The sequence below is a fragment of the Euprymna scolopes genome, chromosome 3, assembly GCF_053919585.1.
Source record: "Euprymna scolopes isolate OS-2025 chromosome 3, ASM5391958v1, whole genome shotgun sequence".
Classification (NCBI taxonomy): Eukaryota; Metazoa; Mollusca; class Cephalopoda; order Sepiida; family Sepiolidae; genus Euprymna; species Euprymna scolopes.
In genome coordinates this window covers 31,894,330-31,919,303 of record NC_136484.1, presented here as the reverse complement: position 1 = coordinate 31,919,303, position 24,974 = coordinate 31,894,330, and the positions used below count along the sequence as shown (strand labels likewise).

Below are 24,974 nucleotides of genomic sequence, written 5' to 3'. Positions count from 1 at the left end.
TTGGTCTATTTTACGTAAACTGCATAGTAAATTTTGAAGGTAGCATAGACCTTATTTTCCTGCTTTTAATGTACTTGTAAAAAATAGAATTTCCAATATTATTTTACTTTGAACTCTTAAAAGATTTGACCACCTTTGAAAGGGTTCACATGGTTCAAACATCCTTCTGATGAATCTAGATTATGAACGCAGCATCCTCATCAATGGTTTTAGTGATGTGGATCTTAATACAATTACTTCAAAGTATTATTTTTTATATATTGGCCAGTTATAAGAACAATGGTGATTGCATAACCAGGTTTTCTTCATGCATATTTTTGAATTGAAAGACATGTTTAATATCAGAAGAGTTTTTAATAGGTAGCTGATCTGTATAAGTCTTTAAGTTGAAAAACAGTTTTTTAGCAGATAGTTGATTTGTATTCGTCTGGAATTTTAAAATTTTGTGGGCAAAGAGCAAAGATCTTTCTCGTTTTGACATGAAAAATTATTCTTGAGAATTCTAAAAGATCCAATATTTTTATGGAGCAATTCTGGTTTCTGGTTGGTTGCTAGCAGAATATGGCTTCATTTGATTGGTCAGTTCTTAAAGCCAGTGTCTTTGAGTAGAACCATCACATTTTCTGTATTCTTACCTTCATTTAATGTATACCCCAGTTAAAGGAAATGGCATTGTTTTTAACAGTTCTTGCCAGAAGATGTCAATGTTCTCCTACATACAGCACCTTGTATTCGCAAATGGTTACACATCTGGTACTGACAAGGCTCAACGTTGCTTAACTTCAGTGATCTAATGAGAACCTGTGTGTCTACATGATTGTTGGAGTATGAATATATATATATATATATATATATATATATATGAGAAATTATATGCATGAGAGTATCTTAAATGTATACTATCTCTTGCTATCTTTCACATGTACATACGAGGGGAGTTCCAAAAGTAATGCCTCCTATCTTTTTATTCCACCCGAATGGATCAGAGGAGATTGCAAATTGCATTGTTTTGATGATTGAACTTAGGCATTCATGACCTGAAAGTTTCACCTCTCTGTTTCAGATATTGACAGTGTGAGACTCTAAGAAAGCAACTTCTTTCATGGATGTGATTCAGAAACAGAAGTGCATCAGTGAATTCCTGGCAAATGTGCATCGAGAATGTGATGACTATGTAGAAAAAAAAATTCTGGGGCACAAAAGGTCACTCGTTTTAATGGTATTGCATCTGTTTTCATTGCTCTTCAACTTTTTTAGTTAAAAAATTATAGGAGGCCTTACTTTTGGAATTATCTTTGTACTTAACTTTGATGATCTAACAAGAACTTGTGAGTCAATGTGATTAGGCAATAGGAATATATAAATATATATGAGAGATAGCATGTCTATCGGATACTACTTTTCACATCATGGACATGTTAGATAGAGAGATAGTGATATATACATATGTGTGTGTATGTATACATATAAGAGCAAATAATTAATAAAACATGTTAAAAAACACTTTAAAAAAGAGTTAAACATTTAATTTGCAAAGAAAACAATAAGTGAATAGTCCTTAATCCACGGAATTTCAAAGAAATACTTTCCTTATCAGAGGGTTTAGCAAAATGCAGGATCGGATTTTGCTTGCAGATGTATTTGATGAAACTGCAAGTAAGTCAAAGATCTTACTTGATAACAAAAAGTGAAGCAGAGAGAGTAGGGTGAAGAAAAAAGTGATTTCACGTGAATGGATAGTCTGGTAAAAGGTAAAGTATCCAATGACGGTAAAATCCAAAAATGCAAATCCAAGAAAGTTAGTTAAATTTCCATTCACACAAGTAAAATCCAAGGGAATCGTGTGCGTAATTAGATGGTCCAAAATAATCTAAAAGGCCGAAATCCGTGAAATAATTCACAAATAGGTACAAGGAAAAGGGGAAAGAAATCTAATAATATTATTAAAAGAAAAATAAGATATGCGTTAGACTCGCCTGCCGAGACAAGGCATAATTAAGGAAAATGAGTGAAGAAGATAGAAAAAAAATGAGTGAAGAAGGGAAAAAAAATTATTTTATGTATAAAAAATTATTTTAAATATATATGCATAAAAAATTATTTTAAATATATATGTATAAAAAATTATTTTAAATATATATGTATAAAAAATTATTTTAAATATATATGTATAAAAAATTATTTTAAATATATATGTATAAAAAATTATTTTAAATATATATGTATAAAAAATTATTTTAAATATTTATGTATAAAAAATTATTTTAAATATATATTTATAAAAAATTATTTTAAATATATATTTATAAAAAATTATTTTAAATATATATATAAAAAATTATTTTATATATGTATAAAAAATTATTTTATATATATATATATATATATATATATATATGTATAATTACTTTATATATAGTAAGTTTTGAAAATATATATGGCAATTAAACTACACAGAATTTTCCATGTTTCATCTTCATGAGGCTTTATCTAGCTTTACTTAGGTATTGACTAAATACTGAAAATAGAAACATAGAACTTATATATAATTATTCAGGCTGTGACAACAGCGTATTCTTTTCATTGTTTTGACTCTCGAGTATATATCCTCCACAGTTAATCAACCGAGAACCTCATCACTCTATATAAAAGCATATAAGATATCAACGGATACACACTCAAGTCAAAACAATGAAAAGAATATGCTGTTGTCCTAGCCCTAATAATTATGATTATAATCCTTTTTTAATACCTACAGACATTAGTGTTTCATCCTTCCGGGAATCATCAGTGCAGGGAGTTAAGATTACAGATTATATATATTTCATTTGACTTCAATCAAAGTTCTCAGAAATCCAGAAACCCCTTCGTCGGATCAACACTTAATCTTTATATAAGATACATAGACATTTGAATATTTCCTTTACCTTTCAGACATTGAGTTATTAAATAGAACGTAATTTTCCTCTCCACAATTGATTATTTAAATATGCTATAGTATATCTTTCTTGTGATCTCTTGGTATTACTGGATTCCAGAACAAGAATTCATCTAGTCTGGTAGAGTGTCCAGTTTCATTCTTTTATTTTAGATAATATCATTTGGAGTCTGGTGAAGTGTCTAGCTTTGTGCTGTTATGTCAGGTAACAACACTTGGAGAAGGTGCACCATTCCTTGTAAAAGCTAATATAAGCTAGCCATACCGAGGAGATCTTATTTGGGCTACAAATACTGTGACGTTTAGAATATTTAATCAGTGTTTACTTGTAGGGAAAAGTATCCTCACGCCAGGTTCTAACAAAGACTTTAGATACTGGAAGATAGTGCGTAGTAGGTATTCAAGCCTTCTATATGTGTGTGTGTGTGTGTGTGTGTGTGTGTGTGTGTGTGTGTGTGTGTGTGCATGCGTGCGTGCAAGTCAGATTGAGTGGAGCTGGATAATTATTCTAAACATACTATTTAATTTGAAATAGTAGGGGATGCCATGGATGGATTATTTTATTTTGTCAAACTTTAAAAAATGAGCATCACAAAGCTTTTTATAATTTTTTTTTTTTTTTTTTTTACTCTTCTCTTTTCCATTTTCAGAAGAAGAACTCGAAGATGAGAGTTGCAGTGACTCCAGTGAAGACAACAGACTACCACAATCGAAATCGATGTTAGAAAAAGAGTTCCGTAAGGTAACTATGGTCTGTAAAATTTTATTCCCTATCTTCTGCGTAGACTGTAGTCTCTTTTATTTCAAACAAAAACACAATCTTCTTGACAATAAGGTACAGTTAGGCATTTTCCTTTTTTTGAATCACATTTTTATTTTTATTTTATTTTTTTTTTTTAAGAATTTCTATTTGTCCTTCAATTTACAAAATTTCTTGGAAAACTATTTTGGTCATTCTAGTCAAACTCTTTGAATAGTGCTCGACTGAGCTCCAATCTATGATCACGTTTTGTCAATTTTTGACATTCGAAAATCAAAGTATTGAATTTCAAGTAAAATTAAGTCTACTTAATTCTCAAGTCACAATAATGAACATATCCAAAAATTACGAAAAACAAAATCAGGAGTGTTGGCAATTATCTCTTTTTTTTTCTTGTATTTGGAGGACAAAGAAATTTTTATTGCATGTATTTTATTAGATCTAAGACAAATATGCCTTTCAATAAACTATTTAAATATGATCCCTAATTTTTTTGTTTGTTTTTCTATAGTAGTCTCATATTATAATTATAAAATTTATGGTACGACAGTTTTTCTCTTTAAAAGATCCCAACGACTTTTCATAAATTCTTACAATAAAACAAATTCTACATATTTTAGATGAATCTGTGCACATATTTTAGATGAATCTGTACACATATTTTAGATGAATCTGTGCACATATTTTAGATGAATCTGTGCACATATTTTAGATGAATCTGTACACATATTTTAGATGAATCTGTGCACATATTTTAGATGAATCTGTACACATATTTTAGATGAATCTGTACACATATTTTAGATGAATCTGTGCACATATTTTAGATGAATCCGTGCACATATTTTAGATGAATCCGTGCACATATTTTAGATGAATCTGTGCACATATTTTAGATGAATCCGTGCACATATTTTAGATGAATCCGTGCACATATTTTAGATGAATCCGTGCACATATTTTAGATGAATCCGTGCACATATTTTAGATGAATCCGTGCACATATTTTAGATGAATCCGTGCACATATTTTAGATGAATCCGTGCACATATTTTAGATGAATCCGTGCACATATCCTAGATGAATCCGTGCACATATTTTAGATGAATCCGTGCACATATTTTAGATGAATCCGTGCACATATTTTAGATGAATCCGTGCACATATTTTAGATGAATCCGTGCACATATTTTAGATGAATCTGTACACATATTTTAGATGAATCTGTGCACATATTTTAGATGAATCTGTGCACATATTTTAGATGAATCTGTGCACATATTTTAGATGAATCTGTACACATATTTTAGATGAATCTGTGCACATATTTTAGATGAATCTGTACACATATTTTAGATGAATCTGTACACATATTTTAGATGAATCCGTGCACATATTTTAGATGAATCCGTGCACATATTTTAGATGAATCCGTGCACATATTTTAGATGAATCCGTGCACATATCCTAGATGAATCCGTGCACATATTTTAGATGAATCCGTGCACATATTTTAGATGAATCCGTGCACATATTTTAGATGAATCCGTGCACATATTTTAGATGAATCCGTGCACATATTTTAGATGAATCCGTGCACATATCCTAGATGAATCCGTGCACATATCCTAGATGAATTTGTGTACATATTTTACACAGTTCTAAAGTTAAGTTATTCCTCCTAAGAAATATTTTTATAACAGTAGGAAAGATGTTTTATGAAAACAGAACTTGTGGGATATTCAGCACTGTCTGGGAAAGGTGATAAGCCCTAAACTTTCAGCCCTAAACTCCATATTATTTTTAAAAGTAAAACATCTTTACTGCTTTGGTTTGAATTTGCTTCGGTTTAAGAGCACAAATACTCAAATTTGGAAAATTTTATTCTAAAGAGAGATTTCTTTTGAAATTGCAGTAATAAATAATTAACAGTAGTAAATAAATGACTAACAGTAGTAAATAAAAATTAACAACACTACTTTTTATTGACACCTATTAACTTCGATGTGTTTTCTTTGCTGCCAAACACTTGACTCGCTGTCATCCCCTAATTCATTCTTCTTTACACAGCTATTTCCCTCATATGCTTAATAATGCCTTTATATTTTTAAACCACACACCCCCAAGTAATCATTTAAGATTATTTCACATCACAGTCCTTTGCACAGATGAGCACTTACATCTCTAGCCCTATTAACACGGCCAAATATTGGAAGCCCTCCCTGCACAGCCAGACATGGGCAGCCTTCCCTGCACGGTCAGACACGGGCAGCCTTCCCTGCGCGTCCAGACACGGGCAGCCCTCCCTGCGCGTCCAGACACGGGCAGCCCTCCCTGCGCGTCCAGACACGGGCAGCCCTCCCTGCGCGTCCAGACACGGGCAGCCCTCCCTGCGCGTCCAGACACGGGCAGCCTTTCACACGCAAAAAATCTAATAAAAAAATCTTTCAAATCATAATGAACAATTTTCCATAACCCTAACCCTAATTCATCTCTCTTAAGGCAACTATTTCCCTCGTATGCAAATTAATGCCTTTATTTTTAAACCACAAGAACACAGTTAGATCTTCTCTGATAATTTTAATACAAGCATACATCAAATCTAAAACAAAAAATTCTAATGATTGATATACAATGTAGTAGTTGTAATAAAGGCATAGTAAAGAGAGATGCACATCACACTTGTAAATCTGAAAATCACTGCTTCTTATGTTAGACATCTCCAGAGCATACTAATTAAGAAATGTTCTACTGAGCTAGCCCCTGCCCTCTCCAACAAATGCCTAGTCTTGCTGATAGTTGGAAAATTGCCTCGGTTGTACCAATATTAAAGAATATTGGTAAATAAACTGACCTGCTCAATTACTGCCTCATCAGTCTTCTTTCTGTCTTTACTAAAATCTTTGAATCTTTAATCAATCAGGCACTAGTCCTCCATCTTGTAAATGCAAAGCTTCTTTTTGACCAACAGTATAGATTTAGGCAAGCTCGTTCTACTTCAGATATTTTAACTGTCATTTCTGAACACATATACCGGTGTATTGGATAAGGCAGGGGAAGCTAGAACTGTAGCCCATTATATGTTCAAAGCCTTTGACAACATTTTGCATGAAGGGCTTCTCATGAAAATGAAATCCTATGGTATTTCTGGACAAATACTCAACATAATCAGATTCTTTCTAGACGAGAGAAAAATCCTGGAAATGATAATTACTGCTGGTTGAATGATTCAAACTCAGCTGCAAAGTCAACTTTAACTATGTAGTCTGGTATTCAACCCCTAGCCCATCATCAATTAACATGGGGAAAGAAGAGAATTTAAATTTTATGTCGTGTTAAATTAGCGGGCATATACAGTAAGTATAGTCATATAGTGTTCAGTAATTATGACTGGGGCATCGCTTTTACACTGTGTTGGCAGTTTATTGTAAATTCTCAAAAGCAAAATCCTTCATTTTTATTTTTATATTTTTACCCTCGAAACTAGTGTTAATTAATTTCTGCTGGTTTAATGATTCGAACCCAGTTGCAAAGTTACCTTTTAACTCTGCAACTGGTATTTAGCTCCCCCCACCACCACCACCACCACAATCTTATATATGCATATGTCTGTATAATATTAGAAATTTATTTCTGACTAGCATAGATACCGGGCGTTGCACAGGTTGACTTGAAGTTTGGTTTGGACACAGCTGCTATACTAAGGATATTGAACACTTTCATCGATACCCACCACAACAATTTAAAAAATAAAAGAACAAAATCGACCAAAAAGAAGTACATGACAACCTAAGGAATACGAAGAAAAGCACATTTTGTTGCCTGAGTACTGGAACCTCCTCCTAAAAAAAAACTACATAAATGAATCAAAACAACTTTTCTTTCAATCAATATATCAGCGAATAGCCATGCGACTGCAAAAAAAAAATTAGCCGCGATAGACAGGCTCAAACTTAAAATGGGAAAGAAGGGAAAAAGTTACTGGCAAACGCTTTTGCCTATCAGACCATGACAGCTTATAATGTCATGACGTTGAAAATAAGATTTATAAACATAGTTTTAATGAATTATATGTGCGTGACTTGCACAAATGGACATCCTCTTCCAAAAAGTGGTCCAGTTGACTGCCACACAATCATTCTTTTCTAATTTTCACATATTATGCATCCGAGGGGTTGTTCTTTCATATGGTACCAGTTTTGGCCTGTGGTCAAGGAATAAACGAAGAATACCACAAATATCATTTTTCACTTTGTAGCATTCTTTGTTTATTCCCAACCCCATGTACTAAATTGTTTGCTAAGTAATGATATCCATTCAAACAATAACACCGATCAAAAAGTAGCATAATACATAACATAGAAAAAAAAAAAAAAGAAGGAAGCTGCTTTTTATATTTTAAACTTCATCCATCATTTTTTTTATGACACTTAGAAATACAAATGAATGCCAGTGTGTATTAATTTGTATATAAATAAATGTATATTCATCCAGTCACACAAATAAATGCTTTGTTTTTTAACTTTTTGTGAGTGATATATTTCAGATAACCTTTGTTTTTCGATAGTCATTAACAAAATATGAAAAACTTATAATGCTTGCACATGAGAATAATTTGCTTCTCAAAACATCAGTTTTCGTTACACACTTTCTCACACCTAATGCTATTTTCTATTTCTACAAATCCTGGTCTAATATGCCTCAAAGGTTTTCAATTGGGTTCATATCTAGGAACTAACTTGGCCATGGAAGTTTGTTAATCCCATCTTGGCTCAACCAATATGTGTCACTCTTCAACATGAAGATGGTTTTAGTCAACACAAAATAGCAAGAAATCTTTTAATACCCCGTTTCTACTGTTAATATGTGTCACTTTTCAATAATAGAGTGATCATACAATTCACAAGAGAGGACAAAGAGTGCACAAAACCTCATTCTTGTGTCTTGTGAAAAGAAATGTTGAAGCAGATCCTCAGTGTAAAGCCTCCGACGTTACAACACAAACTGGTGCCAGTCTCTGAACAGCTGTTAGGGATTTTCACGAGCTGGGCTACTATGGTAGAGCTGCGAGAAGGAAACCTTTTCTTTGTACTGCCAATATCAAACACAGGAAAGATTGGGCTCGTGAGATAGTGGAGAGACCCATGTCCTTTTGGACCAATTTCATTTTCTTTCAGGCATCAGGGTTTGCATTATTTCCCAAGAGTGGAAGGGTATAGGTATGGAGGCCTTGAAGAGTTTGACTTAAAAAGACTGCAGTCAACACTGAAACATGGGGGTTTCTTGGTTATGGTATGGAATGCAATTTGGAGTGATGGTTGCACAGACCTGGTGGAGTGCAAAGGAAACATCAATTCTGCTAAATATGTTTCAATATTGTATGAAGGACTCGTACCAATATTCTTAAGTGGTGAAATGAACAAAGTTAACTCCCTATTTATGGAAGATGGAGCTCCTTGTATTGTGAACTATAATGTATGCTGGGCTAAGTCACATAAAAGTTTCAAATGTAAAAGTCAAGTATCATGCTTCAATCATGCTCTAAACAGAAACATTCATTTCGAATGCGCCCCTATTATATCAAAGAACCTACTTTTTGATTTTATATGCCTGGCTTTACTGCTTATGTGATAATAAAACTTCTCAAATGCACTTGTGATGTTAGGCTGTGTAAGGTGTTAACTCTGGTCAAAATCACTTGTTCCTTCTTTCATCAGATTATTTTAATTATCGATACTTATTGAAGACATTCCAATACAAAACCTATCTAAGAACACTATGAGGCACATAAAGTATCTTTGTGTGAAATTTCTATAATTTATAGAAATTAGTATCCCAGGCAATGCTGGATAGCCTTTGCCAGTAACTTATAAAGAGATAAGGATATTAGTATAAATTGCATTTGATTATGTTTCTATGTAAAATGTCAAACACTTATTTTTGCAGTCTTTATATCATTTTGCTTCCAAAATTATTTAAACCTTTATAATAAATGAAATATTAAATGTTGTTTATTTAAAAAAATTTTCTTTTCCAGAATGGAAAAAAGTCTGTTGGAGCAAGATTACGAACTGCCCTTAGACGCAAACGTAAATTAAAACTACCATTTTGGAAGCAAATTTACTTGCTGTGGAGTTCACCAATCACCAAATTTTGGATGACCCAGGTTGGTATTGTTGATAACAATGAATCTGCATGGATCGTAGCATTTATTGTCTGTTTTCTCATGTTAAACTGTGTAAAAAGAAACTTGTGTATATAAATTTTTTTTTTTATCTTTTTTATTTATTTACTTATTTATTTTTTTTTTTAACTCTCTTTCACCTCAAACAAGCCATATTGCCACTTGAACACAAGGGGTTATTAATTGGGACCGTGCCTAAGAAAGATTAAGATGTTGGTTTACGTTACATTTGAACTTCTGCATATCAGTACAGTTTTGGAAGCAGGTTGCAGGAAAGGAATTCCAAAGTCTAGCTATTCAAGGGAAAAAACTATTAGAGTAGAAAACTTTATGGCATTTAAGGACCTCAACAGTGAAGGGGTGTGATTTTGTTGCTAAGCTGGTTTGTCGGGATAAGTACATCGAGGTGGGGACAATTACAATAAGTTCATCAGAGCACATTCCATTAAAATACTTGTAACACAGGCATGCAACATTGCGGTAATGGGACAAAGGTTGGAGCCTTGTTGAGAAAGTGGGACCTGTTAGTTTGGAGGCCCCTTTTTTTTGGACCATATCCAAGAGGGAGAAACTAGTGGCAGATGTGGTAACAATACTCCATGCATGGGCGAATGGTGAGATTCTCTTTGCAATTATTAGTTTCTTAATAATGTTGCATAATTAAATCTGTTTTTTTTTTCTTTTTGTATTTTTTTTTGTATTTTTTTTTTTTTTTTTCAGTGATTTATGGCAAATATTGGTCTGTATTGTTAAAAAATAAAACTTGTATTTCCAATCTATTTTAATATTTAATCCTGATCAATATTTTATTTTTTATTAGTTATAAAGAAATGTCATCCATAACACTAGGGAGAAATTTAATTAACCAAATTTTGAGATTTACCTGTGAAAATGGAACGGAAGTCTTTATTTGTCCTCCCCCCCCTCCTTTTTTTTTTACTGGTCTACATTCCACCGTAAAGAGACTAGAGAGAGAGAGAGAGAGAGAGAAAAAAAAGAAAGCTATCTGTTATGATTTTACCCACTTTATCTTATATTTTTCAGGTTTTCTATTTTCATTTTAATAATTAATCCTGATCAATATTTTATTTTAATTTGTTGTAAACAAAGGAAATAAAGGGAGAGAGAAAATTAAAGAGAGAAGAAAAAAAGAAAGCTTCTTATTCTGGTTTTGACCCACATTCCTTTTATCTCTTTCAGGTGTTCTATTTCATTTATCTGGGTATCTTTAGCCTGGCTGTGTTATGGCCCACCTGTGGTAACATTTTCTTGGATCTTATCGTATGGCTATGGACACTGGTTATAGTCACAGAAATTGCTCGCCGGACATACATCAAACACCAGGTATAATTTTTGTTGGTATGATATTTACCTACAAGTTATGACTTTCTAATGAAAGCACTACAAATTTCTCATTATATATTTTTGATATAATTGTTATCATTTAAAAATAATTTATCATAAAAATGAAATTCTTTTTATCCTATATATAAAGTAAAGCCATTTTTACCCCCTACAAGTCACACAAATCTTTTCTGGCATATATTTGTTAGAAATTTTAGTTTAACTTGTTTTTCTTAATTTTAATATTTAATCCTGCTCAATGTTATTTTTGGGGGGTGGTTCAAACACACAAGAGGTGTTATTTTTTTTTACTCTCATACTTGGATTTATTATCACTACTGTCCATATACACAAATTAGACTTTCTTAAAATATTTTGGACCTCAAAATATTTAGAACTGAATAAATTTAGGTTTTTTTGGTGTACTTTTTTTTTTTGTCAATATGAGAAAAGGATTTTTAAGTTGAACTGATTATTATCGAAGCAACAAATTTTCAGGTTATCAAAAGAAGAAAAACTTGTTTCTGTGTGCGTGTGTGTGTATATATATATATATATATATATATATGATTAGTTTTTTTTGGAAAAAGAATTCCAGCAGAGTGCTCAATTAAAAGGAAAATCCAAATTGTAAGAGCGTATTTATATTTTGTGTACAGAAAGTTGTTAGTTGAGACAGATCATTGGTACCGTCGGTTTCAAGCCCAATAATAAGGCCCGTTTAAGGTATCCTTATCAAGCTCTCTTCAACCAATATTCGTCTATCTTATAACCGGAATTCCGGTTACAAGATAGACGAATATTGGTTGAAGAGAGCTTGATAAGGATACCTTAAACGGGCCTTATTATTGGGCTTGAAACCGACGGTACCAATGATCTGTCTCAACTAACAACTTTCTGTACACAAAATATAAATATATATATAAGCACGTCTGATTGAACAGGATCCAGTAATTCTTTTTTCCGATTTTTTTAATATCTTTTCAATTCAACGAGTGGTCTTTTTTTTATTTCAGCCTAGCATATTATATATTATGGTGCCCAAAAGTTTTTGTTCGGCTATATTCATTTCAAGCGTTTTCTATCAACCGATCATTGTCAGGAGCAATTGTTGTTGTTGGCATTTTTTTTTTCTTTGAGGCTTGGTGTATTTATATTTTTATTTTGTATTTATAGTTAGTTTTGTATTTTTTATTTTTATTATTTATTTGTTTTTATTGATGATAAAACGACCAATACTTCACATTTGTAACAAGATTAATTATGAAGAAGTAAAAATAGTGATATAACTTAAGGGGACCTGTGGAAATTCCACAGCGGCATCTTTTATACATAATATATTGCTGCTGGGCATTCTGTAGACGTTCAGTATAAATGGAGACCTCGCAATATATATTTGTAATCCTTTTGTTCAAACTGTAAAAGTATTTCTAGTTAATGTAGTGTCAGAATATATATGGTTATTAAGGTTTGCCTCTAATATCCTTATAGGAGTCTGACATATTTCCATTGTATGGATGTCCGGCACAAACAGAAACCACACAATATAATGATACTATCTTTAGACAGAATAGATACTACCCTTGGATCCTAGCCAGAAAACCAAGAAGGTATATTTTAGTTTCACGTACAGCCCAAAAGTGACATTATTTTTATTTTAATTATGTTTTTTAAATTGGGCCTTTGGTGGTTGAGAGATCCTATTTATTAAAATGGAGGGTAGAAGGTGATAGCATACTATGCACATTAAATTAGCGTATCTATATATAAAATGGAGGATAGAAGGTGATAAACTACAAACATTAAATTAGCGTATCTATATATAAAATGGAGGATAGAAGGTGATAAACTACAAACATTAAATTAGCGTATCTATATATAAAATGGAGGATAGAAGGTGATAAACTACAAACATTAAATTAGCGTATCTATATATAAAATGGAGGATAGAAGGTGATAAACTACAAACATTAAATTAGCGTATCTTTATACTAATTTAATGTTCGTAGTATGTTACTACCTTCTATCCTCTTTTTTAATAAATTTGATTTCCTGATTGAATAATGTATAATTTGGAAACCGTGACACATGCACATTAAATGTACTACACTATTAATATATAGGGCTGTCATTGTCACAAAAGTCGGCTATATTAGAGGTTAAAAAAATAGTTTGATTTGTCATTTTGGAATTCAAGGCTGATTTTGTTTTGATAGTTTGTGATTTAAGAAGTTATAAAGTAAATTTGTAAAATAAACATTTGACTTTGCTGTTTAGAAAAGAATGTATAAAAAAAGAAACCGATTTTGATAAATATGGTCAGATTAACACAAAGTAACTAAGAGGTTCTGTGCCCTGCTCTGTACAATGGGGCTTCAACAGGGAATAAGATATTGTCGACATGCCTCATGAATAAGGGTAAGCAATATAAAAAATGAAATCATTTTTGTTTTGAGCCTTCATTTGTGAGCAAATCTGTGGAAGAAAATCCTTCTGGAAATGCAAGACGAATACACCTGCCAAAGAAAACCACTAGATTGTTAATCAATTTTGTACTCTGTCGAGGTAAGAAAAACTGCTATGAGTGGCACCTTCACAGATTTGGCACCAATACTCTATCTTTAGATAAGTTTTATATAGCGCAAAAATGTAACAGAAAATATTGTTTTGTTTTTTTTCCTGGCCTTAAATATAATTGTGTAAGCACTATTTTCAGTTGTCATTAGAGCAGTGAGGTTTTTTTTTTTTTTTTTAATTACTTTGAAACATTTTCAAGTTCAACACTTCTAGGTCGAAGTCTATCTTAGTATTACAAAGCAGTCCTAATTTGTTGTTCAAGCTTCACATCTAGTCATCCTTAATTTTTGCTTGATACTGCAAACACTTCACCAGATGTAGGAGTACCAACCTTTCTGGGAAGTATGATTGTTGGCAGCTTAGCATCCTGCCAGCGAGATAGTCCAGACTATTCGCTCTGCTTAAGACAATAAAACCATCACACATATCTTACTTATAGGCGACTGTGAATTTAATATTCTCTTGACATTTCATCCTTTGGAAGAAGCTGGTTCAACCCACCTAGGATTAATGCCATACAAACAACAACAATATCTGACTCTTATACAGGAAGAGGATTGTGGCATATTGCATTGTTGTTTTGAATATCACCCCTACCCCACCCCAATCTGGATATTTACTTTATTTCATGTTCTCTGCATCATGTTCCATTTTAAGCTTTTGTATTATCTTAAACAATTATAACCCCCCCTCCATTAATAATGACAAAGAAAATTATACTTCCTCAGTGTTTCCACTGATATTTATATAAAATCTTAAAACTACATCAGTAATTTTTCACATAGAAATTGCCATTTCTGAAGATGTAAATATAAATCATTTCTGATGGTCTAAAGAAAAAACAACATGGACTGTTGACTTTTTATTTAGAGTAGAGGTTTGTCTGACTTGCTATTAGCTTTCTCGCTTCCTTTTAACTCTTGAAATGGTTTCTTGCAGAGGCTAGAAAAAGACTTTTTTTTTTTTCTTTTTTTTTGTAAACCTTTGTGTAAATAGATGAATAGTATATATACTGGATGAATTTATATAAATACACATTGGCCTTTATTACAGAGTATAGGATTAATAATTTAGGGAATTGAGTAGAAGATTAATTTTTTGCTTCCATTTAAAATATTTGTCTTAAATTTGAAAATTTTAGAAAACCGAATAAGGCTGAATAATTTTTTTATTAAATGAAAATCATTTTTTAATTATTTTGTTTTATTTTATTATTTTTTTGCTCTGAGATTTCAGTGGCATCAAGCATAGTCATAGAAGAGTTGTTGTTTTTTTTCGAAAGGTTAAATTTGCAATTTTTATAAAATCTAGTGATTTTGTTTTTTTTTAAATAAAAATTTTTAAGTCTCAGTAAAAAAATAATTTTTTAAATATTTATTTAATAAAATATTATACAGCATTAGTTTTTGAAATTTAAATAGTTTAACCTTATGAAATAATGCTTTTAAAAGATGTGACTAAGTCCTATATATTTGATGTTTCTGAATTTTTGAGATGGGGATTGGTTATTCATATTATTTGGATTCTTCAGACTACTGTTCTCATTTTGAGTGTCATTTTCACAACGTTTTAGCTGATGCAACCTCTGAACTTCTTTTGGTGTATCTTGTCAAACTCTGTAATTTGGATGGAATTTCGAACGGGATCTTTTATTTACTTCACATGGGTAGCATGCTCTTTTTCCATCAGTCATAACTGTTTTGTTTGTATAATTTGACATTTAAAAATTATTTTATTTTTATTTATTTATTTATTTTTTGCATACTAAATTTTGAATTATTCATAACTGTGATAAATCTTTTTTCTTTCTCAATGAGATTACTTAATAATTCTCCCATTCTTTTCCCTTTTTCTTCTTGCAGAAATATAAAGCCCTCTCATTGCTTGGGCACTGTGTCGAGATAGCACTAATCCTAGTCTTTCTCATTCTCTACCTGATTCTACGCATTATTCCCAATTGGGTGAATTTCTCTGATTTTATCACAGCAAAGATTGTCATGGCAATTGGCTTGATTTATTTCTTTTATCGCCTGCTTGGAGTCTATCTGCCCATCAGTCCAACGTTAGGACCCAACCTTGTACGCATAGTCAGAATGGTGAGTAGTATACACACACACACACACACACACACACACACACACACACACACACACACACATCTGTACACCTTATGTTTCACTGAAAACATTGTTGACCTTTCTAAGGTCACATATTTTAATGGTTATATATTTAAGGTTTAATTTTATAATTTCTGGGGTCATTAGTTTTAATGGTTATATATTCTAAGGTTTAATTATATAATTAGTGATTTTTTTTATATCTATTAGTAGCAGACCATCCAGTTTATCTCGGTCATAAAATATGCATAAATATGATATTTAATTTATGCAGATTTCATATTTATTATTATTAGAGCCAATCCTCTACTGATTAGTGTATTTTACTCAATATAGTAAAAAAAAAAAAAAAATGGAAAGAAACTGAGACTTGTGCATACGAGTATTGTTTTTTCGATACTTGTGCAGAATTTGAACCAGATGTAACTCACCGTCTGCTCAGCTTTGCTCGTAATATGACGTCAATCATTCGGATTTGACTGTAATCTAACGTAAGATGCTGATCAATGTGCGGCAAGGGAGCAGACGATCTTTGGGGAAAATATTGGAAGAAAAAAAAATCAATGGGACCAGCCGGAAGCTAAACACTTATCTTTTCGAGTTTATGTGGAGACATAAATTTGGTAATGATCCTTTTGTCTCCATCTTAAATCATGTATCGGAAAGCTATCCAGTTGTGTTGACAAAGTTTCTTCCACATCCACTGTCACTTCTCACCCCACTTTAACATTGTCTGATGCGATTGTAGAAAAGTCTACCTAACCCTAAGGGAATATCCCGGGTGTCTTAATTTAATTTTTAAAAAATCAGTTTCCCAGCCCCAACCAACATAAAAAAATGTTTATGAAAGAAAAAAAAATAATAAAAAAAGCATTTACTTTACATTAGGTGCAAAAAATAAAGAAAAATGCAAGAAATAATACATGAAAAAACACATAAAAAAGTATGTTTTTTTTTTGTTTGTTTTTTTTAAACCTTTGTTAAAAAATTAGGAAAAACATGAAAGTTTGGTTTTCTTATTAGTTTTGTTCAAATTTGTTTGACTAAATCAAATTGGTTGAAAAAAAATACTTGTTTATTTTTTTTCACTTAAAAAAATTTGTAACAAGACTAAAACAGAAATTGTTACTGTAAGTCGTCGTTCCTTTTTTTTTTTTTTGTTATATTTTTTTCTGGTGATTTTATTATATTTGAATGTTTTCTTCAGTATTTTCCTTGAGTAGCGTTGTTGCACTTTGATAATTGGTGAAAGTCGGCAGTTAATGTCCTGTTCCAAGCATAACCGAGCGTCTGGTGCAAATTCTGCACAAGCACCGTTTTCTCTAAACCGTTCAGTTCTTGTAAGTAAAAGAAAATATACTCTAGCTGAGATCAGAACCAAAACCTAAAGACAGTGAGTCAAGTACGAAAACCATTAAACCAGCTTGCCATGATCTTTAAAAACTGTTTTCAAACCTACTTAGTCTTAACATGCTGCATGTGAACGATTCGTGCATGCACAGTTGTGAAATAGTTGACAAACAGATAAAAATCCGATGACCCCCCCCCCAAGTACCCATTTTAAAATTTTTACCCCCTTAGCAGTCTTTTTTTCCGGATGAAAGTCAATTAAAAATTTTTTCACGTGTTTGAATACCCTATATACCAAATTACAAATCTGTAGATCCAAAATTCATTGAGTATATAGGTTAAAAATTGTCTTCACTTTTATATATTAGTTCTTGTCCAGAATTCCCGGTCCTTGATATGACCTTAAACTATATCCAGTGGTGAGGCCCCAGCTTGCGGGCTTTGAGGAGTGTGGAGCCACTCTTTAATCGCCATTGCTCCCAGGTCCACTCTGACCTGGAATGGTAGTACCTGTTAGGGTCCCAACTATGGGTTAAATAGAAACCAACTTGAAAACAAAAAATCTAGTCTATTAAAAAAATTTTCTTCAAAATCTTTGGATTCGGCATTAAATAATCTTAAAAAGCTTGATATGCTGTAAAACAACCAACCAAACCAGAATTCGCACCATATTAAAAAAAAAAGAAAAAACTAATGAAAAATCTGTACAATGTATGTATCCATGATGAAGCAAAAATATATTCCAGAAATCAAATACATTGATCAGGTGATTTCTATTTTTATAAATAAAACCATTTTTAAGCAATTAATGGGAATTCGTAAGCATTACAATACTTTATTAAGTATGAAGTATTGAGTTATTTCCCTTTGTTTCTTGATATTTATTTTTCAAAGTGGCAGGTAAGACAGTCACTTTGTGGATACTCGTAAAATTTTATTTCCTTATTTACAAATAAAACTATTTGATCAATTTACGTGATTTTTGGAATCTGATGTTTTCATTCTGTCATGAGTGTGTACATCATACAGATTTTTCTTTATTTTCTTTTTTCCTACATACTTTAACTAGTTGGATTTGTCAGCTCACTGTTGCTCCGTAAAGTTAGTTACTTGAAACAAACATTTTAAATAATAAATATTTCATAAGTTTCTTGTAAACATGAGACAAAATTTTTCACATAGTTGATATTTCTATTATATAAAAAAATATCTACTATTATATGGCAGAAACACTAGAGGATGACCTCCAATCTGTAGTGGAATGGGGACAAAAATGGATGGTCACATTCAATGCTGCCAAGACTAAGCTTGTTTCCTTCAATAACTACAAGAAACCTTCTCTACTGCCAATAGCAATGGCCAAGAACACATTACCTAAAAGTACTTCTTTTAAACACCTCAGCCTAACGTTTACAGGGAACATGAACTGGAATATATACATTGAGAGCATTGCCAAGGCTGCTGCAAAGAAGGTGGGCTGTCTCTACCGTGCTAGAAAATTCGCCCATGTATGAAGTACTCAAAAGAGAGTTGGCAACCTGATAGGTCCTGAACTGTCATCTAGGCTTCAGCCTCTGTCTCATCAACAAAATGTTACATCCCTCTGCCTGTTCTACAAATACTTTAATGGTGAATGCTTTGATGAACTACAAGCACTTATACCTCCTCAACGTGACTACCCTGACAAACCCGACAAGCAACTAAGTTCCACCGCTTTACGGTAGAGATCCCTAGGTGTAAGAAAGCTTTTTACTCCAATAGTTTCTTTCCAAGAACTGCAAGTCTTTGAAACTCCCTTCCAGGATTCTGCTTTCCCAACTGTACTGATATGCAGAAGTTCAAGTGTAATGTGAGCAAACATCTTTCTACTCCTCTCCCTCTATAATGCCCCCCGCAAATTATGTCTCCGATAGTAGCCCCCTACTTCAAAGTGGCACTGTGCCTTGTTTAGGGTGAAAATTGAATAAAAAAAAGAAATAAATAAAAAGATTATATAAAAAAAATCACTTTGTGTGTGTGAGTCCCTTCCTCATAGGTTCTGAAACGGCTGAGCCTATTTTTTGCAGATTTCACAGAAACCTAATTTATATTTCTAGCAGTGTTCTTAGATATGTTTTGTACAGAAGTTCATCCGATAAGTATTGAAAATCAAAAAAATCCGATCTTAAAAATAGATAAAAAGAATTTTTACAGGGAAATATTTTACATTGCACCGGTGTAACAGTGGTTGGTGTAACGTAAAATATTCCCCTGTAAAAATTCTTCTTTTTTTATCTATAAGAGGAGAAAGACTGTTTAAGATCGTCAAGGCCAAATATCTGACTTGATATTGTAAACAAACACAGATGGAATTTGATGAACAACATTATTGTTTTTTTTTTGGTTTTTTTTTTTTTTTTTGCAAATTAGTCCACCAGGCAAATTATTCCTTGTAATATATAATAATTAGTAGAAGATTGATTCTATAATACTTATGCAATCTGCATAAATTAAAATATCATGTTTAAGCGTATTGTACGATCGGGCAACGCCGTGTGTACAACTAGTGAATAAATAATTGTTAACATTGTAATCTCAACCAATTTATTTATTAAATAAGGTCAAAGAAATGAAAAGAAAAAATCAATTTGCCTGAGCAATAGAGTTTGTGTGGGGTGTGCGGGTTTAAAATAGAATAAAAAAAAATTTGGTATCCTGAGAAGGGTGCAAGAAAGAAAAGGAGAGGGACTGAGAGCAATGTCAGATTTTACTTTTTATTATTTTTAAAAATGCTCCTCCCCATATGAACGAGAAAAGATAACGAAATATCAGGACCTCAAGAATGACTTAAAGATGACATGGTTCCTGAGAGAGACAGACATTATACCAGTTGTGATAAGAGCAACTGGTTTAATGAAAAAAAAATCTTAAGAAGTACCTGGAAACAATCCATGGAAGACTAAGCTGTAATGAAATACAGATTGCAGCCATAAAGGGAACAAAATTTATTCTAAAAAGAGCCCTCAGATATAAATCCCTATCATCATGGAATCAAGTGTTAGCTCCAGGAGGAGTTAGCTCCCTTGATTTCTTCAAAAATTTATCAAGTAAAATAAAAAAAAAAATTTTAAATGAGAGAAATAGCAATCAGCTACCCCTCTCTTTATAAACTCTAATGCCTGATTGGTATATCTTTCTAGTTAGCCAAGATATTTGTTTCATCTAAATTATCTACCTTAATTATTGATGAGCATATTTTACATGTTTTTTTTATTTATCCTTTTTTTATTTAATTACTTTAATCAATTACTGCTAATATCAGCAAGACTATTGCAGATATATAGAAAAAATAACACTATAAAATTATAAATGAATAACACTAAGCATTAATTTATTCTAGCTTGTTTAAAAAGTAGTCATATAAATTAGAAAGATATATGAAAGTTTATGGATATTTCCTACATATGGTATTTCAAAACATTATGTTGTATTATTACTTTAAATAACAATAGTGTGTGTTCTATGGAAATCTGTGAATGATAAATAAAAACATGTTTTGCATTTATTCATTTAAATAACACACAATGCATGTTAACTTAATCCTCGAATTAAAGAATATTTTATATTTAAAATTTCATTTAAAACCTAATTAGCCATAAATTGTAATGAACTAGTTGTTCATCTCATTACATTCTATTGTAATCTAGCCATTTTCTAATGAATTTTAATTATGGATAATATAACAATAAAGAGACGGATTATTTTGTCATCTAATTTACATATGTGTTTGTGGTGTGCGCACACATATGTAAATAAGATGACAACACTGAAAATAGTTCCTATTTCTCTGAATGCTCATAGACATTAAGAAACATTAGTTTGTTTTTGTTTTACAGCATATCAACACTTTTCGGGTTATTTAATGCCAAATCCAGTAATTTTGTAAAAATGTTTTATGCTTCAAGTTCTTTATATGACCAAATATTTATTCATGGTGTTTTGTTTAATATTTTTGTAGAGGAAAAACTGTTGTTTTTAGCTCTTCAGAACATAATTGAGTTTTGCAAAGAGAAAGTAAAAATAAAAATATGAATGTTTGGTGTACTTTAGATCAGGAATCCAGTATCCTCAGACAGCCTGATCTGGTAGCACACACACACACAAAAAAAAGAAAAAATATTAAGGAAGGATGGAATCAACTTCAAGAATACATAGATATCTGAGAGATCAGCTACTTGTCCAGCTATGGTTAAATAGAACAATTAAAAAATAATTTTTTTCTAAACAATAAAATTTCAAAACTAAGCTATACTTTAGTATGTGATTAAGGAAAAAAAAGCTTAAAAGAAACATTGACTCCGCTTTTATATAATAATCGATAGCTTAATAGGCCGTATTTATCACTAATCTTAGAAATGTGATGATTCATTTAAACATATCTAAATTCAGTCTGCCATCTTGAAAAGTGTCTACTTCAAAGAAGCATGTCTAAACTAAGGGAGATAATCGAGTTTCAGTCGTACGTTGTGTTAATGTGATTTTGATTGTTGCAAGCTTTCTCTCTAACACACGCATATGTCTTTCATATTAGATGTATGAAATCATTGCTGTTTTTAAAGGTTCAATATTTAGCAATTTAATCTGATATATCGTAGGAGTGGATTTATATTCACTGAAATCTACTTTTTATAGGATTCCTTAATGTTCATCCTTAATTGGATATGTTTACTGTACAGCTCATGTAATTTTTGTAAGATGTCTGTAAAGGGGTTCTACTGAAACTGTACGACTAAAATTATGCCCATCAATGTATGATTGACTGCTCCTGCTGGTTGTCATAGAGAAACCGTGTAAAGTTGCTTGAATCAGCAGAAACTATCGGACATTTTAGTTGTGCCAAATTTTAGTTGTACATAAGAAGCTTTATTAAAAATGTACAACTAAATTATGTGCTGATTTGCTATTACAGCAACTTCAACATGGGCGAACTACTGGGTTTGTCAGCGCAAAATCATAAAAATCTGTTGTGGTATTATTAAATAAACAATAAAATGAATTTATTCACAAGTTTCAGTCAAGAGGTTATTTTTTGGCAAAGATCTTTTTTAAATTCATATAAAAAGTATTTACAAAAAATAAAGAATTTTTAAAAAATATTTTCTTTTAAGACAGAAAGTAAATATATATATATATATATATAAGTAATGAGTATTTGCATAATGAATTAAAGACCGAGACAATTACTTTTTTCCAATTTTTTTTTCCAATTATTTTTTTCCAATTTTATGTGCCACATTTTTTTTTTTCGTTAAAAATCTTTATAAAAAATAAGCAAGTTTATTTTTTTTAGATTAGTTGTGCTTTGATTTTACTAATTATGCATGAATTGGCACACTGTATTGGAAAAAATAATTGTCTCCGTCGTTAATGGTTTAATTAGTCAAAGCAACTTCAACAGTTTCGAATTTAATTTAAAAAAGCAAAACAAACAAAAAGCAAGCAGTAGTCGATAATAAGGATAACTTAAAAAACAATGTTTGAGAAAGTTTTTTTTTTTTTTTTTTTTTTTTAGAAATGAACCAAAAAAAAAAAAAAATAATAATTAAAAAAAATTAAGTTATTTACTTGCCTCCCAACGAGGACAGATAGACATTAATGTCTTAAATCTGGATAAAACTAGTTCCCCCAAAAGAGAGACACTGCCTTAGTCTTTAAGGATTTCTTCTACTTTTTGCAAAGATTTTCTAGTGTTACATTGTTATTGTGTTACAAATTTCAAATTTTAAAGAAAAAGGTCATTTGTAGAATTTAATTTGCCAAGAAAAGGTCTCCTGGCTGAATGTTGTGACTGGGACTAAATTTTTTTTTTTTTTTTTTTTTTTTTTAATAATAAAGAAATAAACTTTTTTTTTTTCACAAAGATTAAAAATTTTTGGGTTTGTATTACTGTACATATAGATTTGAAAATGTTGTCAAAAAAGAAATATATAACAAATAAATGTAATCAAAGGCAAGATAAGTTACTTTTCTACCTAACTGGATATGTTTTTAGTGTTTTTATTGATTGTAACATGTTTATTCAGCTCGAAAAACAGTGTTTACCGATGTATTGGAAAATTTAAAATGGCGCCCAAATCTCTCTTTGAAATGCTAAGTTTGGGAAAAGGAGTTAAAAATAAAAAATATGCAAAATACTGTTAGAAACCCACCGAATATATGTCGGCCTATGTCACAGTAACATATATTGAGCGAGTTTTTAACCATATTTTGTCTAGTTTTTTTATTTATAACTCCATTTCCAAAACTTACCGTGTCAAAGAGAGATTCGGGCGCCATTTAAATTTTCCAATACATCGGTAAACACTGTATGTTTTTCGAGCTGAATAAACATGTTACAATCAATAAAAACACTAAAAGCATATCCAGTTAGGTAGAAAAGTAACATTGTTATATATTTGTTTTTTTGATAACTTTTTCGAATCTGTGTACAGTAATACAAACCCAATTTTTTTTTAAATGGCACACTGGATTGAAAAAAAGTCTGTCTTTAAGGATTTGCCAAAAATAATCGGGACTGTGAATAAAGTCGTTTTATAGTTGTTGTTTTTTTTTTTTTTTTTTTTTTTTTTTTTTTAATAAAACAAGATTTTTTAGTTTGACAGACTCAGTAGATCGCCTGTGTAAGAGGGAATATTTAATAAAAATTGGGAGCATTCTTTAGTAAATATCTTTTTAGATATGCATTTAAAAAGATATTTGCCAAAAATAACCTCGAAACTCTGAGTAAATTTGTTTTATTGTTTATTACAAGATTGTTTTATATTTTACGCTGACTGATCCAGTCTATCGCCTGTGTCGAAGTTGTTTTACTCAGCAGCAGCAACAATTAGTTGTACATTGATCGTACATATTTAGTTGTACATATTTAGTAAAACCGTCTGTAAAGTCTAAGCATATAAAAATACAAGTTTTTATTAAAATAACATCTTCAATATGATTTACATCATTTACGATAAAAATATTCATGTGTTTCGAAACCCTTTTTTTTTTTTAATAAGGGCGGGGTCACCATTTTTCAGGCTCAAAAGTCACTCGAAGATAAAGGTTAATGAGTTTCAAATGACCGGTGAAACAACATTGGTGACTATTAATGGTGGAAATTGGAAGAATTTGATGATTTAAGGGGCGTCTCGATAAGAATTTGGAGTTTGTATTACTATACACATAGATTCGAAAATGTTTTCAAAAAAGCAATTATATAACAAATAAATGTTGTCAAAGGCAAGATAAGTTACTTTTCTACCTAATTGGATAGTTTTATAGTGTTTTTATTTAATGTAACATGTTTATTCAGCTCGAAAAACAGTGTTTATCGATGTATTGGAAAATTTAAAATGGCGCCGGACTTTCTGTTGAACACGGTAAGTTCGGAAAATGAGTTAAAAATAAAAAAATCTACACAAAATACTGTTAGAAACGCACCAAATATGTTATCGTGATGTATGCTGACATATATTCGGTGGGTTTCTAACAGTATTTTGTATAGTTTTTTATCTTTAACTGGTTTTCCCAACTTACCCTGCTCAACAGAGAGCCCAATACCATTTTGAATTTTCGAATACATCGGTAAACACTGTATGTTTTTCGAGCTAAATAAACATGTTACATTAAATAAAAACACTAAAAAACTATCCAGTTAGGTAGAAAAGTAACGTATCTTGCCTT

At 31.3% G+C, this 24,974-nt stretch overlaps 1 protein-coding gene across 1 annotated transcript in view; it reads left to right on the top strand.

Annotated features, from left to right (window-relative positions):
• The window catches only part of LOC145254538 (transient receptor potential cation channel subfamily M member-like 2), a 401,110-nt gene that overhangs the window by 316,337 nt on the left and 59,799 nt on the right, over positions 1 to 24,974 (top strand). Inside the window, exons 15-18 of the mRNA XM_080113067.1 lie at positions 3,589 to 3,680; positions 9,736 to 9,864; positions 11,083 to 11,226; positions 15,666 to 15,899. Coding sequence (XP_079969193.1) covers positions 3,589 to 3,680; positions 9,736 to 9,864; positions 11,083 to 11,226; positions 15,666 to 15,899 — 599 coding nt within the window. The remainder of the gene's footprint in view (positions 1 to 3,588; positions 3,681 to 9,735; positions 9,865 to 11,082; positions 11,227 to 15,665; positions 15,900 to 24,974) is intronic.